We start from the raw sequence: 16,416 nt of genomic DNA, 5'->3' as shown, positions 1-16,416 counted from the left end.
TTTATTAGTAATATTTAAAATATTGACAAAAAATATGATATTAAACTACTTGGCTAAAAATGTTAGATTACTAACTAAAAGTACTGACTAATATAACTTAAAATTATTGGCCCTTAATCTCTTCTAAAAAAAATATTAATCACCTAATATTTCTCATTTGTTGCATGAATATTACAATTACCTACTAATGCTATACCAAAGGAATTAAATAAAAATCACATTTTTTGTGAATTCTCATATATGATTTAATAATCTGAAACTTGAATATAAGCATGCACGGGTTCAACCGTTCAACACTAGTTAGGCAAATAATGGCTTTAATTAAACACCTCCTCTGACCATAAAAACAACACACATGTAATGACTTAGAAAATACACTTGCATTTTTTCATAACAATCAAAAGGTATATGTACAGATGCCAATGATCACTACAAATTCGGTTTTTCTTGCTTCTGCTGCTGTACACAAACTCTTCTTTCATAGGAATTAGGAGATCACCTCAAATGAAGTCCACAAAACACTAGTACGATCAGTAAAGCACTAACTTTTAACACTAACCACTTTAATCCTTTCGTTCTTTCTCCCCCCGCCCCCAATTATTCTTTTGATTTTTAGTTTACATCTCTGAAATTGACTTGAGATTTTGACAGTATGCACTATGCTTGAGTTGGGTTCCCACTACTACAGCTATTTGCAGTCACAACTTCAGGAGTTATTTCCCACTTTCTGCTAGTTCTTTCCCACAGAGACTGCCTAAAAAATGAAGCTTCTTGTCCCTCCCCACTTTCCCTGTGAATGCTCATGCTTTCATTCTGGGACACATTACGCAATTCACCATCCCTGCGATGTTCCACATTCCTCTCTTCCACCTCGTTCTCTGTGGTTTTCTTCAGCATAGGGCTTAGGGACTGACCACCCACTACTCTTTGGTGTGACTCTGATAGCGGAAGATCCTTTGGAACCTTAGCCCTAAAGTTATGCTTGGATGGAGGAATGCTAGTGCAGAATACTTGTTTGAAATTCTCAACTATCCCTCTGTCATATGGGTTTACCAGTTGTCGATCATAGCGGTATTTAAAATTTTCATAAGTAGACTGCACGTAAAACAAAAGGAATGATTATCATTAAACGAATGTGTATTAATACATTGGAAAATGCAGTATATGAGGATTGATGACAAATTCAAAGGGTCAAACCTGGTTTGTGCTGATGAGATAGGTGTGGAAAACAGTGAGGCCTCCAACAAACCAGACCCAAATGAAAGTGTAGATTATTAGTGCAATAGAGGCCGGGGTTCTGATCATTGCTTTCCAAATTGTTTTTTCCTCAGAATCCATGATCTTCTTAATGTAGACCCAGCAAAAGACATGCACATATAAGCAAAGAAGTGTTGCAGAGAGTACAAATATGTAGAAGAACCTGTAATTTCGCTGCAGCATGCGAGAAACAAAGCAAACAGAGTTGATTTAGGAACATTATCTATAATATTTAAAAAAAAACAATAATAATTGATAAGGGTATTACTATTACCAATCCAATACACTGGCCCAGCCAGGGACAGTGATGATCAAATCGTTCCACACAATTGTCGCATACAGAGCAATGAGAACAGCGGAGGGGTCTATAGAGTTGGCAAGTATCGCAATATTTGACTTTGACAGGTACACCGTTGACTAAAACAATCTTTGACCGCCGTGGGCGGGTGGAAGCAGCACGGGGCACAGTCTCATCAGCATCATCATCAGACTCTGGTGGAGGATAAGCGCTGCGAGGTACTATACCTGGATCTCTTCCTGAGGTTAGTACAAGGGTAATCAGAACCTGGGAATTCAATACAATAATTTAACACTTAAAAAGAGTAGTGTGAATGAAAGACACTAGACTAGGTGTTGTTCGTAGATGGATCGAGAAACTTACAAAGAAAGTGTGAACGATAACAACGACGATAATTGACCACCCGGCGTGATGGGGAAAATCATGAATGAGTTTTCTGGCAACGAAGGCACAGAAGAAAGCAACAGGAGCAATCACAAGAAACAGCGATATAAATATGGATTTCACGTCTGGTCCAAATATAAGCCTACCTCGAAGAAAAAACACCTGAACAAGGCGCCAAATAAAGAAACCGAACTCATTCGTTATTTCAATCGCAATTTATAATTGGGAGAGTCAAAATCCCTAACTAATGTTTCAGTTGACTTGCTTACATTATTGCCTTGCCAGGCGCGGTAAGTTCTGACGAATGATGATGCAGCAGGGGATCCCGTGCCGGAGGAGGTGGGCGGAGGCGGCGGCGGCGGCGGCTGCATCATCGCATTCATTGGCGGTTTCCTGTGCTTGGAGGATGGGAACGAGAAGATGGAAGTGGCAATGAAGAAGAACAGNGGACTGCTAAATCATTTAATAATATTTATATATTTGGTCAAAAATAACAATTATTTTGTTTAAGGATTTTGGACTTGCTCCTTCATTCCTGTTTTTACGTTTTTGGACTGAGACTTGCGTACTTCATGATTTTTTTTTTTTGGTCATACGTACTTCATAAATTTAATCATTGTAAAAAACCTGGGCTTCTTTTTTTGGGTCATACAACACACTCCCACACACATCCCACACACACACTAACCTAGTAACCTAAATAAACCTAGGATTTGAACCTGGTGTTGCTTCATTTGAGGCAAACATCTTTCCCACTAGATCACATGCCTCAGCCACAAACCTGGGCTTAGTATATAGAATGGATCCTCTTTCCCCGTCGTCCACTATATGAATGACCCAACTTCAATAAATAAAAATATAAACAGGATCGTTGAGTTAACCCAAAAACACACAAGATCCTTGCGATAAACAAAACAAAAAGCCCGCAAGACTTGGTTTAGTGATCAAATTCCTTGCTTTACAAGAAGTGTACCCGGGTTCATGACTGAGACCAATAGTAAATGAGAATATTTAACATTGTGTGTGAGTAAGTACTGTAATGTTTTAATACTTAGGACTAGAAGCTGTGGAATGTAAGTGGACAAAAAAAAAATCTTAATATTATGAATAATGATATTAGACTAATAAATTTAAGGGTCTGACTAACAAATGTTTTTAATATATTCTTAGACTACTCTTAAATATTCATTATTATATATCTCCCTTCTTCCTATTGATTCCAAATATAATCCACACTATTCAATATAGGTTACTTTCTTCATTTTTGGTTGTTGATGAGTAGCATCATTGCAGAAAAATATATAATAAATTAGTTAAATTCGAAAAAAAAAAGAGTTACATATGCAAATAATAGTCTTCCTAATGTGACCTTTTTCCTATTCATGATATAGAAATGTCATTTAAGTTTGGTGATGTTGAATTGATTGTATGAAATTGTGAATTGGTATGAGTGATTGTGATACATACGGATACAATTACAAGTCGGCTGTATGAGTAGTTGAATACATTGTATGATTGAAGGTGAAGAGCATTAGCAAGTGGGGAAGTAACAATGTATGTGGAGTAAGATTGGAGTTATTTAATTTGGTGTCTCCAATAATGTTACTCCAAAGTCTAGTATTGCATACTTACACAGTATTTGGGATCATTATCAGGCAGATTGTTACTACCTCTGATTGATTGTGATGGCGACTGTTCCATTGAGCTTATAGCTTAGCTTAGCTAGCAAACACTTTTACTTTATGATGAATATCAAGCATAGCATGCCATATGGCTGAGGGATCAGTCCACGTTGGCAGCAGGAGACAGCACCAAGTGGCAGCACATGCGTGGCCCACGTGGCTTGCAATGATTTGAATCAGATCGAGTAGTCGGGGATGAGCGCTTCATTAATAATGAGGAAGCCAAAGGAAGCATTGGTAAGCTGAGGCATTCATTATAATTCCATGAATTTCGAATGTTGATAATGACACAGATCAAATATATAAGAGCTTCATCGGAACCGTGTCTGGTGGCTGGGTCCATCCCTACCTCCCATCATTGTGGAATCACACACATACAAGCTATATCATCATAACTAATGATCCAAATTTAAGAAAGTACATATAGAGTATCAGTTAATTAACATGAAAATATATAATTAACATATGGTTTTTCATTATGACGAAGAATATGTTAATTAAACGTATATATTAGTAATCATCACTACCAAACAGCAGCGAACTCATAGTTATGTGCTGATTTAGACCCTTCGTGCTTTGTGTTTAGGATGTACATGATAGTGAGATATATAGTCCCCTGAGATCCTTGACGCAATCTCAACAGAAGACAAATCTCAGTAGTAAAAAATAATCAAATCTACCAGGAAAATGACGTGCCTAGCTTCATTGAAAAAATTATCTAACTATGTTAATTGTATGTTAAAATAAATCATTAAAATCAATTATTAAAATAGAATATACATTAAAATATAAAATATATATTAAAAACAAATTAAATTATATATATTTATATGTAATACATAATAACTGATTTTAATATATAAATAAGATCATTAAAAATTAATTTATAAAACTTTATCTTTAATCTCACTAAAAATTGGCTTCTACCTACAGTTTTTCTTTGGGAATTCATGTGATTTGATCACGCATCCAATTTTTATTATGAGAAAAGTATCGTTTTTGTCCCCAACATTTGAGGTAAATCCTATTTGTATCTCTAACGTTTAAGTGTGTGTTTGGATTACAGTTTATAAACGGGAGTTTGAATAAAATTGATTTTGCAAACTTGATTTTGATGAAAAGTAAGTTTGTGTTAAAGTGATTTATGTTTGGTAATCTTTGCATCAAAATGAATTATAGTAAAATAAATATTGTTTGGATTCTACTACTCAAAATCACTTTTAGATAAAAATTACTAAAATAGACACCAACTTAAATAATTTTTGTATATTATCTTATCATTTTAATTTAGATAATTGAATAGATCTTATTAATTAATTCTATAATAAAATTAATATTTATACACTAAAATAAAAATAATAAAAAAATGAGTTCATATAAACAAAAATAATAAGAATTCCATAAATAATATAATAACATGCATAAAGGATAAAGTTGGTAAAAGGTAAATAAAGATGGAGTATTGATGGCTAGAAGCCCGTTTGTAAAACGCAAAAGCTTAGAATTGTAGCTTCTTGAAAACCATGATTTTGAAAGCGAAATCACTTCTGCGTTCATGAATCAAAAATTTGCCAAACCAAAAATTGAAGCTTTCAAGAAGGCTAAACGTGCTTCTTCTCTTGTAACGCCTAACACACCCTAAATCGTCCTATTTGTATCCCTAACATTTGTAAAAGTAATTCAATGTTATCCTGCCGTCAATTACACATCATGAGTGCTTTAGTTTGAGTTTTAAAAATCTCTATTTAAAGTTAGAAAATAAATGTCTGGGATAGAATCGATGATCTACTCCGAAAAATAGCTCATCAAATGTTGAAACTAATTCCTACAATATTTACATAATTTACTTTTTTAGGGACATAATTGAATCTAAACACAAATAGTGGATATAATATTAAAATCGAACACATCCAAGTGAGATCTAATTGAGAATGAATACATTCAAGTGAGAATAATTAAAAAATATAATCTGATTTGTTAGTATAATTGATAGTAGGATAACATTGAATCACTTTTATAAACGTTAAAGATACAAATAGAACGATTTAAATATTAGGGACACAGATAGGACTCATCCAAACGTTGGAGACAAAAACGATACTTTACTCTTTTATTATTTATATGCACCGTAACCAATTTTCTTACTGCTCTTTCTTGAAGGCCCCTTGTTTTCTTTTCAGAAAATAATGTATAAGATTGATGAATGACTTCTTATGTTATAAATGCTTGGTGTTGATTTGTCCGCATACGTGGACAGATAACACAGAATAATTCAGCAATATAATACACTACTAAGCATTCCGATTCATGAGAACGTGAAATGAAGGGTCGCATTCTCTCAAAGCATAGGAGAAAATAGCAGCCCAAGTGGTATGTAGCATTCGTCAATAATTTTGGTTTAGAAACTCATCATGCATGCCCCAACTCTTTCAGTAATTTCCACCTGATCCAGGTGTGCTACCACCCCCTTCATATATCAGCCACACAAAAAAGAAAAAGGAAAGAACAATATTATACATATCAATATCGTCTCAAAGTATACAGAAACAAAAATACTGAAGAATCATCCGAATTAATTATTTTTTGTCATTATTTTTAGTCATTAATTCAATTTTTTTAGTTTTGTAATTTAACAACATATTTTAATTTATATTTTTAAAAATTAATAATTAATTAATAATAAAAAATTATAAAATACTCTAACTAACATTCCTCATATACAAATCCAATATGATTTAACAATAAAAAATATATATAAGAGCTTAAATGTTAAAACATGATGTTAGACTAAAAATTAAAAAGTAATAAAATGAATATTTATACAAGCAATACAAACATTTATGTTAAAAGAAAGCACTTTGCATTTATTTTTTTTCGAATGTATGTAATATAAAAAAACAATTAATCAATCAAATGCTTAGTGGTCCAAATTTGACAACAAACCAGCTATGCAATTTGATCCATATGTATTATTAATACCGATGAATTTAAATTATAAATAGCTAATTTGGTTAGGTAATGTTCCACTCAGAAAATAATTAGGACCCTACTGCTCGTTTTTCTTTTCCTTTTTGGTGTTCTTTTAGTTCCATGTTATCCATATATTAGAGTGCTTTAATTTGGCATCAAGCATCAACATATTAATTTCTGTAGAAATAATTATAGCGTATGCAAGCACTAAATAATACAAACAATGACAACCCCCAAAATCTGCATCACCCAAAATATACATTTTGACGTCTCGTTATTGTTCTCTATAGTATTTTAGTACCTCTTCTGGCAGCCAAAAGAAGCAAACCCATGTTGAACACATTAACTTATAGTGATTTATTGATTAGAGAGCGACCTCCCTTGGCATTGTGGTTGTAACTATCATTTTAATTTGAACGCTCTATTTCTCTTTGGAAAAGTGATAGAAGCTTTGAACAACAAACTTTGAAATTTCAAACAATTGCTGTATGTTTGAGTCTATTTTGGCGTTGGACACTAAACAAAAGAAAGTGACCGAGAGCGCTAGGGAAAAAGAGGAGGGAAAAGGAAAAAGAAAAAAATAAAATAAAATAAAAGTGTAAATGTAAAGAAGTTGTGGGTCTAATACTATTTTTGGGTTGACACACAAATATAGGCGCAAAAAAGTTTTAATAATACAATCAAATTATTGAAGTTGCAGGGTTAATTTAAGTTTATTAACATCTCTAGTAAAACTCAACAAAATTAACATCCACGACTTATATATATATCATTGCACGAATGGTCGGTTTCTAAAATAACTAAATATGATGTAAGGATTCTGCATTTCTGCTATCATTTCTCTACTATTAATTGTTAGGTCTGGTTATGAGCTTGCCAGTTGCCACCAAGCCTTTAATATATCACAGTTAATATACGCGAAAATATTTTATTTTTAAAAATGAAAAGTAAAATGATCACACGTGCACACACAATACAATAGTGGCAATCACCTGAGCTTTGACCTTACAAAATATCTGAATCCTAAATTAGATATGAGTCTTAAATCATTGAAAAAGCGAAATGCAATTAATTCTAATCATGGAGGATTGATTGATTAATTAAACTCACGTATGCGTAATTATTTCCGTGTCAAACAAGATATGAGCATCTAAACAGTTATAATAAAATAAAACAACTCAAACATGATCTTTCCACGCATGCCCTCGTATATAATCTAAGACTCTGAACCTGCCACCACAAAATCCAACTGAGGTAATCGTCATCGGATTAATCACAATTCATTGTAGGCTATAATGTTAGGACATTGACACAGATAATAAAACTATAAAAGATGGTATATAAAATATTATCTATAAAAAATAAAAATAAATAAAGATAAAATAAAAATAAATAAAAATAATAATAACTAAAATTATAGTATAATTGATGTATTTTGTTAAGTTGAATTTATAGATTAGTATTAAACGTCTTTATTGTTATCATAGATTAATATAGAAGTGTAGTTTAATACGCTTCCGCAAGCTAGTGGATGGAAGATGTCAATAATCCACAATTTAGATAAATTCCAATAAAATAGTTGAGGAAGACGCGTGCGGTGCGACGACACAAAGAAAGACGTGTGTGACACGATAACACATAGGAAGAGAAAGGCATGACGGAGCTAGGGTTGCCGGCGGCAGAAATAGAAAAGGAGATGCTGCACTTGAGGGAGAGAGAGCATGCAGCATGTAACACCCTACCACACAGAATCTTATATATGCTTAAGTCATAAAACTGAGGTGGCAAAGTATTACGATATCTAAAAGTAAAAATATATATAATAATAGTTGAAAGGAATTTTATAACGAGAAGCCTTTGAAGGAAAGTTTAAAACATAGGACGCATCGCTTATGTAATCGGAAAACTTGTGTTTCTAATCCAATACAGACAAAACAATAACCTGTTTCTCCACATTGACCTCTAAGAGGGACAAAGTAAAGTTAAATATACAGAGGAGAATCTAAGTACAGAATACTAAACGTAAGCTCAAAACACAGAGTCTTAAATATAACACTTCGCTTGCAGAATGAACTCTAGATGCTTACCGAGGTGCCTCTCGAACTGCATCTAAAAATAACATATATTGTATGGGATGAGAACCAGGGGTTCTCAGTATGGTTAAGGTGCCCATATATATAATAAATATGGCCCCGGAAAAACCAGAGGCAATCGTAGAATGCCGACGCTCAGATTATAAAACTTAAAGAATTAAAAATGAAAGCCATAAGTAGGGGGTGGTTGTCTAAGGTTCTAAACTTAACTAACTCTATCCAAAACCCTCAATTATCTACCTTTCCTCCAATCCCCCAACACCGGTGAAACCACAGACAAACAAACAGGCAAAGCAAGCACATGTAGAATACAAATACAGCAGGTAACAATTTAGCAAGTAAGCAAAATAATCACGTAGGCAAGCCCAATTAATGCACAAGCAATCAAAACACACAAATGCATATGATGCATGCTTGTCTTATAGCTGATGATATTATCTGTCGGTTATATAGCCAACCCGACACGTCCTGGTAGCTAACCATGGACAGAAACACCCATGCGGAGTAAGTGGGTTTGAGCTACAACCCCCTTACTACTACCCGCTTAACCTGGAGCTAGTGGAATAACCACTACTGCGGCTACTATCCAAGCGGGTGTTTAAAAGCTCAACATGGAGTAAGTGGGATGGACCACAACCCTTACTACTACTCAGGCGTCACAATCACTGACCTGGAGCAAGCGAGATGAACCACCATCCTTGCTACTACCCAAGTATCTGAAGCATTGACCTGGAGCAAGCGGGACGAACCACAACCCTTACTACTGCCCAGATATCTCAAACATACATTCATATAGTTTAAATCATGCATTTTCGTTATCAAATCTCAAACATTAACCTGGAGCAAGCAGGACAAACCACTATCCTTGCTACTACCCAGGTATCACAAACATACATTCATTTATTACTCCGTTTAAATTCATTTCTTCATAGCTCTTTTTCCCTTTCTCATACCCGGAGCAAGTGGACATCGTCAATGCCTACTACCCGGGGCCATAATCACATTTATTTACAAACCAACATCCCCGTTAAACTTTTCAACTTTCATCACCCCTTTACAATCCCTCTTCACTCGCAAGTTATTATCCTCTCAATGTTCAACTCCCTCTCTATAATTAAATTTAAGTTTTGGACACTGAGAAGTAAAAATAGAGGTTTAGAGATTTGAAATTAAGCTTTAAAAACACAAAATTCACATTTGCTGAAATTGGGACCACGCGTACACGTGAGAGTGCAGTTTAGCCCATCTCGCGTATGCATAGCCTTGTCCGCGAAATGAGGGGTATGCGTACGCATACACTACAGTTTGATCAGAAATGGCTAAGTCTGCAGAATTTCAGTTTTACATACCGAACTTTCGACGCACATAACTTTCTCGTTTTAAAATATTTTTTATCCATTCTTTAAATGACGTAATCTTCACGGACCCAATTTTTATATGAAATAAGTTTGAAATAATCTGGAGGTCCAGAAACCGAGTTATGGCTCGCCGAAGTTCAACCAAAAATCAATTTTACACAAAAATCCCTCAAACCTTTATTTCACCAAGTTTCTTTCAAAAACCAATAACTCACACTCCACTTTTACCACTAATTGTATACAAAGTCTCATACCTATTCCATCTCTTCCATCACATGCAAATACCCAATTCTTAGTATTTTCATCATATATAAAAATTCAACATCCAACATATAAATCTAAGAATCTACAAGATTTAGAGAGCCTTTACCTCACCCATGCCTCAATTAAACAAAACCCATTAATCCATCAAATTAATTTGGACCTAGAACATCAATTTAACCAAAATCTCAACATCTAATTCATATAATTTTCGAAAATTAGGGAAGGAAGAACAGAGATTGAAACTGAGACTTCCTTACCTAATTGACCACTGGACTTTGTAGAGCTCAACGCTGCAGTCACATGGCCCAAACGATGCGGCGATCGGAGCTCCGGATCAAAAGTTATATGAAGTTGAAATCTAGCCGAGGGTTTGCATGCTCTTCCTCTCTTCTCCCTCTAAGTTTCCAGTGTGTGTGTGTGGGAAAGAGAGAGCTGAAGCTCTTTCATTTTATTAAGTTTGGGTTGGGCCTTGGGCCAAATTCTTTAAAATTAGCGTCAAAATTCTTATTTTAATTAGTTCTACCTCACTAAATCATAAAATTCTATTTTCTAATTTATTTGATTAATAATTAATTTATTGACTAATCATTTACTAATTTCTCGGGTTTTACACAGCGATCTTTAGAGGAAAATAAAGGAAGAGAAAGGTGTAGCATAGCTAGGGCTACCAGCGGCAGAAACAGAGAAAAAGAAAGAGAGGGAGAAGAAGAAGAGAAAGAGGAAAGGGGACAACAGGGAGGCCACGATGGCGCATGGTGGGCGGCGGTAGGTTGAAGGACGTCAGAAATAGGGCTGAAAAAGGAAACATGACATTGCAATTTTAACAATAAAGATGATGTTGAGGGCAAACGGTGGTAGCACTTTAGGTGGCACATGAGAGCGCGTGTGGCGGTGTTAGGCTTATTAGACTCAGAAAGACAAGAAGGAAGGATGGGCTAATCGGTGACGTGAGAGAATATCAATGCAGAGGCAAAAGAGAAGGAGAAAATGCATAGAGAAGAAGAGTACTCATAAAGAAAAACACTACAAGAAAAATGTTTAATATCGTTGGATTTATTGTCAGACATTAACGTTGGGTTTATCAATGGATTTACCAGCAGATTTAGTAATAAATTCGTCGAGTAAAAAAGTTACCGTCGAATTCAGTTTTCTGATGCTAAATCCGACGGTAATAATTGGAGGAAAAGAAAAATTGGCGCAATCATTACTGTCGGAATTACTGGCGGATTTAGCTCAGTTAATGGAACGCTATGTTTTGGTCACGCGTAATACATTATCATCAGATTTATCCGCTGGTAAATCCGACGTTAATTTTGTCCTAAATTAGAATCGCAGCCCCTCTCCCCTCATTTTGAAAGAGCCACTCTCTCTCTCTCTCTCTCTCTCTGCATCTCTCTCCTCCAAACCACGCCTTTAGCATCCCCCTCTGCCAGTGCCGATGCCACTAACAGCCTCCAAAGGATCTCCTCTTCAATCTCACTCTTCACAATGCCGAAACACCTCACTCTCACTCTGCCAATAGCAAATCTCCTCTCACTTTCTTAGCCTCTGACAACGACGAAGCTCCTCCTTCTTCTCCGCCGTTGACGCTATCCCACAGTACCCTGATTCGCATCCTGCGGTGGCGCGACCCTTTCCTTTCCCTCCCCATCCTCGATGCGCTTCTCTCTTTGTCTTCCTCTACGGTGCCACGCACCAACAGCTGCTGTCGTCTTCCACGCACCAACAGCCCCTGTCATCTTCCGTGCACAGCAGCAGCATGTACCAGACGGTATCCGATTCAAGATTTCTTAATTTTGTTTCGATTTAGGGTTTTTTTATTCTGTTTTGATTTAGGTTTTCTTTTTAATTCATGATTTTTTATGATTCTATTTTTTTGTTGGATTATTTGATTTAAGGGAAGTTGTTGCGCGATTCTGAAGCTTTTACTATTTAAGTTTTCTTTATTCTTCTGCGATGGCCGTATTGGTTTCTGGGAAAATATGGTTGCTGGCACTCAAGTGGTGAGTGATCTTAGAGAATTCTATCTAATTTGTATAAGTAAATATTGTAAAAATAATTAAATTGTATGAAGTTCTAGTCAAAATATGCTTTTATGCTTTTTTTTTTGTTTCGGCTGCATGTTGTATTGTGGTAGGTTTGTACAATTTGATTTTGAATAATTTACTAAGTTTGCTTGACAATTGTTTCTGGTTCTGCTGTGTGAAATTACACTGAGATTTCATATTAATGGTACAACTTTATGCTGTGTCTTTCATGGACATGTATGAAACTTTAAATAGTCATCTTATTGTACTTTCAATTTTCGAGTGAAATTAAAATCTTTCTCGCATTACAATCTAATTTGAATAAAAGGTAAGCCGATATAGATGCTACGATCTCTTGTTTTACATGTTTTTTTCAATTATTTCTAAAGAAAAGTAATTGGAAGTTGTAACAGCCCATACCACCCGCTAGGACGATATTGTCCGCTTTGGCACACAAGGCCTCACGGTTTTGCCTTTGACGATAGGGATGATAACCGAAGCCCCCCACACTTACTCGTCAAAACACGTCATGCTAGGGAGAGGTATCCACACCCTTATAAGGCATGCTTCGTTCCCCTCCCCAACCGATGTGGGACCTTACAATCCACCTCCCTAAGGGAGCCCAGCGCCCTCGCTGGCACATCGATCCGGGCTCCGATTCTGATACCATTTGTAACAGCCCAGACCACCCGCTAACATGATATTGTCCGCTTTGGCACACAAGGCCTCACGGTTTTGTCTTTGACGATAGGGATGATACCCAAAGCCCCCACACTCACTCGTCAAAATGCGTCATGCTAGGGAGAGGTATCCACACTCTTATAAGGCATGCTTCGTTCCCCTCCCCAACAGATATGGAACCTTACAGAAGTGAATTAGATTTCTGCTTTGGAGAAATTGTTCTATCTTTTTTATACTTCAAATTTTAATATAGGTTCCATTCAATGATTAGATTACATTCTTATTTAATTATACATGAAACCTTTATGTATAAAGTATTTGGTATAATCAATTACCGTCTGCGACTGATTCAATTACCTTTATGTGGTCATTTTTTTGTATAGATCCGTCGAGAATAAGAAGCTTGTTGTGGGTATGATAAAGACTCTAGTGTTTCACAAGGATAATGCACCTAAGAGAGATTGAACTGATTGGGTTTTGTATGAATACTGACTTCAAGATAAGGACCTTATTGATAAGGGTGTTCATTAGGTAACTACTGATTTCTCATTCATGAAAATTAAGTGTATTTCTACTTTGTTGAGACTAAAGAAATATATGTTGAAATATACACTGCTAATTATTGTTATCTATTAGTATTTGCGCTTTTTTGCATATATGGGATAACTAAAAATCTAAGATTGTTGTTATTTATCTTGTTATCGTCTTATATTTCACTAGAAGTTATGTTCTTAGATGATGAGTGTATTTTAATTAATACATGAGGATTAACAAATTTTTTAAAAAATTTAAAAAATAAGTTTATCGTCAGATAAATCCGTCGGTAATTATTAATTTAATTATTAATTAATAATATATTACCATCGGATTTACCGAGAGAAAATTCGACGGTAAAAATTACCAACAAAAATTTTCTGATGGTAATTAGCGGCAGACTAAAAAATCTGTCAGTAAATCTGACGGTACCCGACGAATTTTTTGTAGTGAAACACGATGCTCTCACCAGAACGAAAATAAGCTATCCTCTTTAAAGAGGATACCATGGCTTTGATATCATAATAAAACTACGAAAGAATGAGAAAAGAAAAAAAAAATAAAGAATGAAAAGAACATCTATTTAGTATGAAAAAGAAATATTTTGATATTTAGTAGAAGAAACATCCTAATACCTAACATAAACATCATTCACGTAGAAATTTTAGATTCATCCAGAAATATTTGACTGATTTTTGGCTGATACCCTCTTAATTTCCTAGCATTGTTGATCTAAAATATATCCAATTCATAAATATAGTAATTCAAAGTATTTGTTTGTCGAAATAGTTCTTTTTAAATTTAAAAATTTGATTACTTTCTTTTTATTAGGAGAACTAATCATTGTTTGGCTCGGTCCAAGATTCCTATGTTGTTGCAAGTTTTCAACTATTAGACGGACAACGATAGAAAATCACAAATTTTCTTTTCCTAATTATTATTATTATTATTATTATTATTATTATTATGAGAGGCCTAATACTAGAATGATGATTTAAGAAAACCATTTTTGCTATTTGTTGGATTAACAGTGCACCACACACTCATTCTAGAATGATTGATAAAAATTGAAAAAAAAATAAAAAATATCTTTTATACTATAAAAAAAATAAAAATAAAAAGATAGTGCAAATTAAAGTCCTCCTTTTAAGTATGATACCTAGTATAGCTATTGTTCCGTTTTGTCAAGTAGAGTTTAGATGAATGTTGATTGAAAAAGTGATCCAGATGTAATAGAGTAGCGGTGCCACTTGGCTTAATGATAATCAATCACGAGACGAGATGGGACTTGGAATTCTTCTACCCTTCACGTGTGATGGTCAAAAGTTCGTTGCATTAATCATGAGAGATTGAGCGCAATAACTGTTACAGCTCATGAAATTTCTCCTACACTACTCACCCGAAGATATACATGCTCATAATATAGTGAAGTAATTAGGATTATTCCTCCCTAATTCAACACTCTGATGATCTCTTCATAGTATTAGCAGTGTGCATGTGCATGGGTGTGAATGTGTGATGATGTCATTTGGTAACACGTGTCCCGCTTTAATCTCAAAGTCATGAAATTTTGATGAATCGGTGACCTGTGTCCTTAGTGGAGGTGACTCAGCCCATGCCCTTCTGGCGCCGATATTTTCATTTTCATACCAACACACACTAATAATTTTAAGGAGAAGGGTGCGGCTAACAATTCATATCATATTACCCATGATTCAAGCTATCGAAATATCTAGAGATCCAACTAGGGAACAAATTACCTATCCGTAAATATCAATTAATTTTTTAAAAAAATTAGTTTTAGTTCATAATAATATCTAAATAAACATCTTAAATCACACACACACACACACATATATATATATATATGCAAAATCTTACTGAAAATAATACTGAAAAGTGGAATAAAAACTTATCAAATTCGTTTATTTAAGTTAGCATTCAAAATTTAAAAATTCTAAACCTAATATACATTAAAAATTTCTCAAAAACATTTAAAGAAAAATCTAATTGTTTTAAAAATAAAATCATATTAAAAAACATTCAAAAATGTTTGCCTTAAAACATCTAAAATAAACTGATAGATCGAGAAAAGGAGAGGAAAAGATAACGGTGGCGGGAGAGAGAGGAAGGGAAAGAAGAGGTTTGAAGGTAGAAGTAAAAGAAAAGGAAGAGATATTGAAGAGGCAGAAAACATCGTACGAATACAATCGTTGGCTGATTTTAAAAAATGTTGACTTTCTAAATTTTCTTAAATAATAATAAGCAAAAATACAAAAGAGTAAAGATTAAATGTTGACTAATTATTAACTTAAGAAGTTGGTTTATAATTTTTTTAAGAGTAAACCATAACTATTGGATTCATTTAAATTTACCGCGAATAATCAATTAAGAAATGTTAAAAGATATTAAAATTTATTATTTTTTATTATCATTTAGTTATTAATTCAATTCATTTAATTTAATTCTGTTAATTTAATAATCTAACAAAACATTTTATTATATATTTCAAATATTAATAATTAACTAATAACAAAAAACAATAAAATTGCATCGCTCCATAGCATTCTTTCAATTAATTTGTGAGGCATAGAATTTGTGAAATAGGAGGGCCAACTAGGGACGTGAGAGGGAGGAATAATGGAGAGGGGTCACGTGAGGAAACGTAACGTCTGAAATTGGTTGGAGATGTAACACGTAAACAAGGGATCGGAAGTGGTGGCCCAAAGTATTAATTGTAGAACTACATCACACCAACTCGCCACAATAATGAATTGAGTTGGCATTCGGAAACGGGTGTGCTCATGGCTTTGATTGTTTGCCCTCGAATCAATGCAATTCACTCATGCAAATAGCCCCCTCCTCCTC

At 34.4% G+C, this 16,416-nt stretch overlaps 1 protein-coding gene across 1 annotated transcript; it reads right to left on the bottom strand.

Annotated features, from left to right (window-relative positions):
- LOC107630843 (probable protein S-acyltransferase 7) lies at nucleotides 360–2,391 on the bottom strand. The gene is made up of 5 exons (XM_016334099.2): nucleotides 2,209–2,391; nucleotides 1,919–2,101; nucleotides 1,532–1,822; nucleotides 1,198–1,431; nucleotides 360–1,095 (listed from the first exon to the last, which is right to left on the bottom strand). Exons 1-5 carry the CDS (start codon nucleotides 2,320–2,322, stop codon nucleotides 658–660), a joined length of 1,260 nt encoding a protein of 419 aa, XP_016189585.1. The 5' UTR covers nucleotides 2,323–2,391; the 3' UTR covers nucleotides 360–657.

Source organism: Arachis ipaensis, chromosome B03 (assembly GCF_000816755.2).
Source record: "Arachis ipaensis cultivar K30076 chromosome B03, Araip1.1, whole genome shotgun sequence".
Taxonomy (NCBI): domain Eukaryota; kingdom Viridiplantae; phylum Streptophyta; class Magnoliopsida; order Fabales; family Fabaceae; genus Arachis; species Arachis ipaensis.
This window is presented reverse-complemented; position numbering and strand designations above follow the sequence as displayed.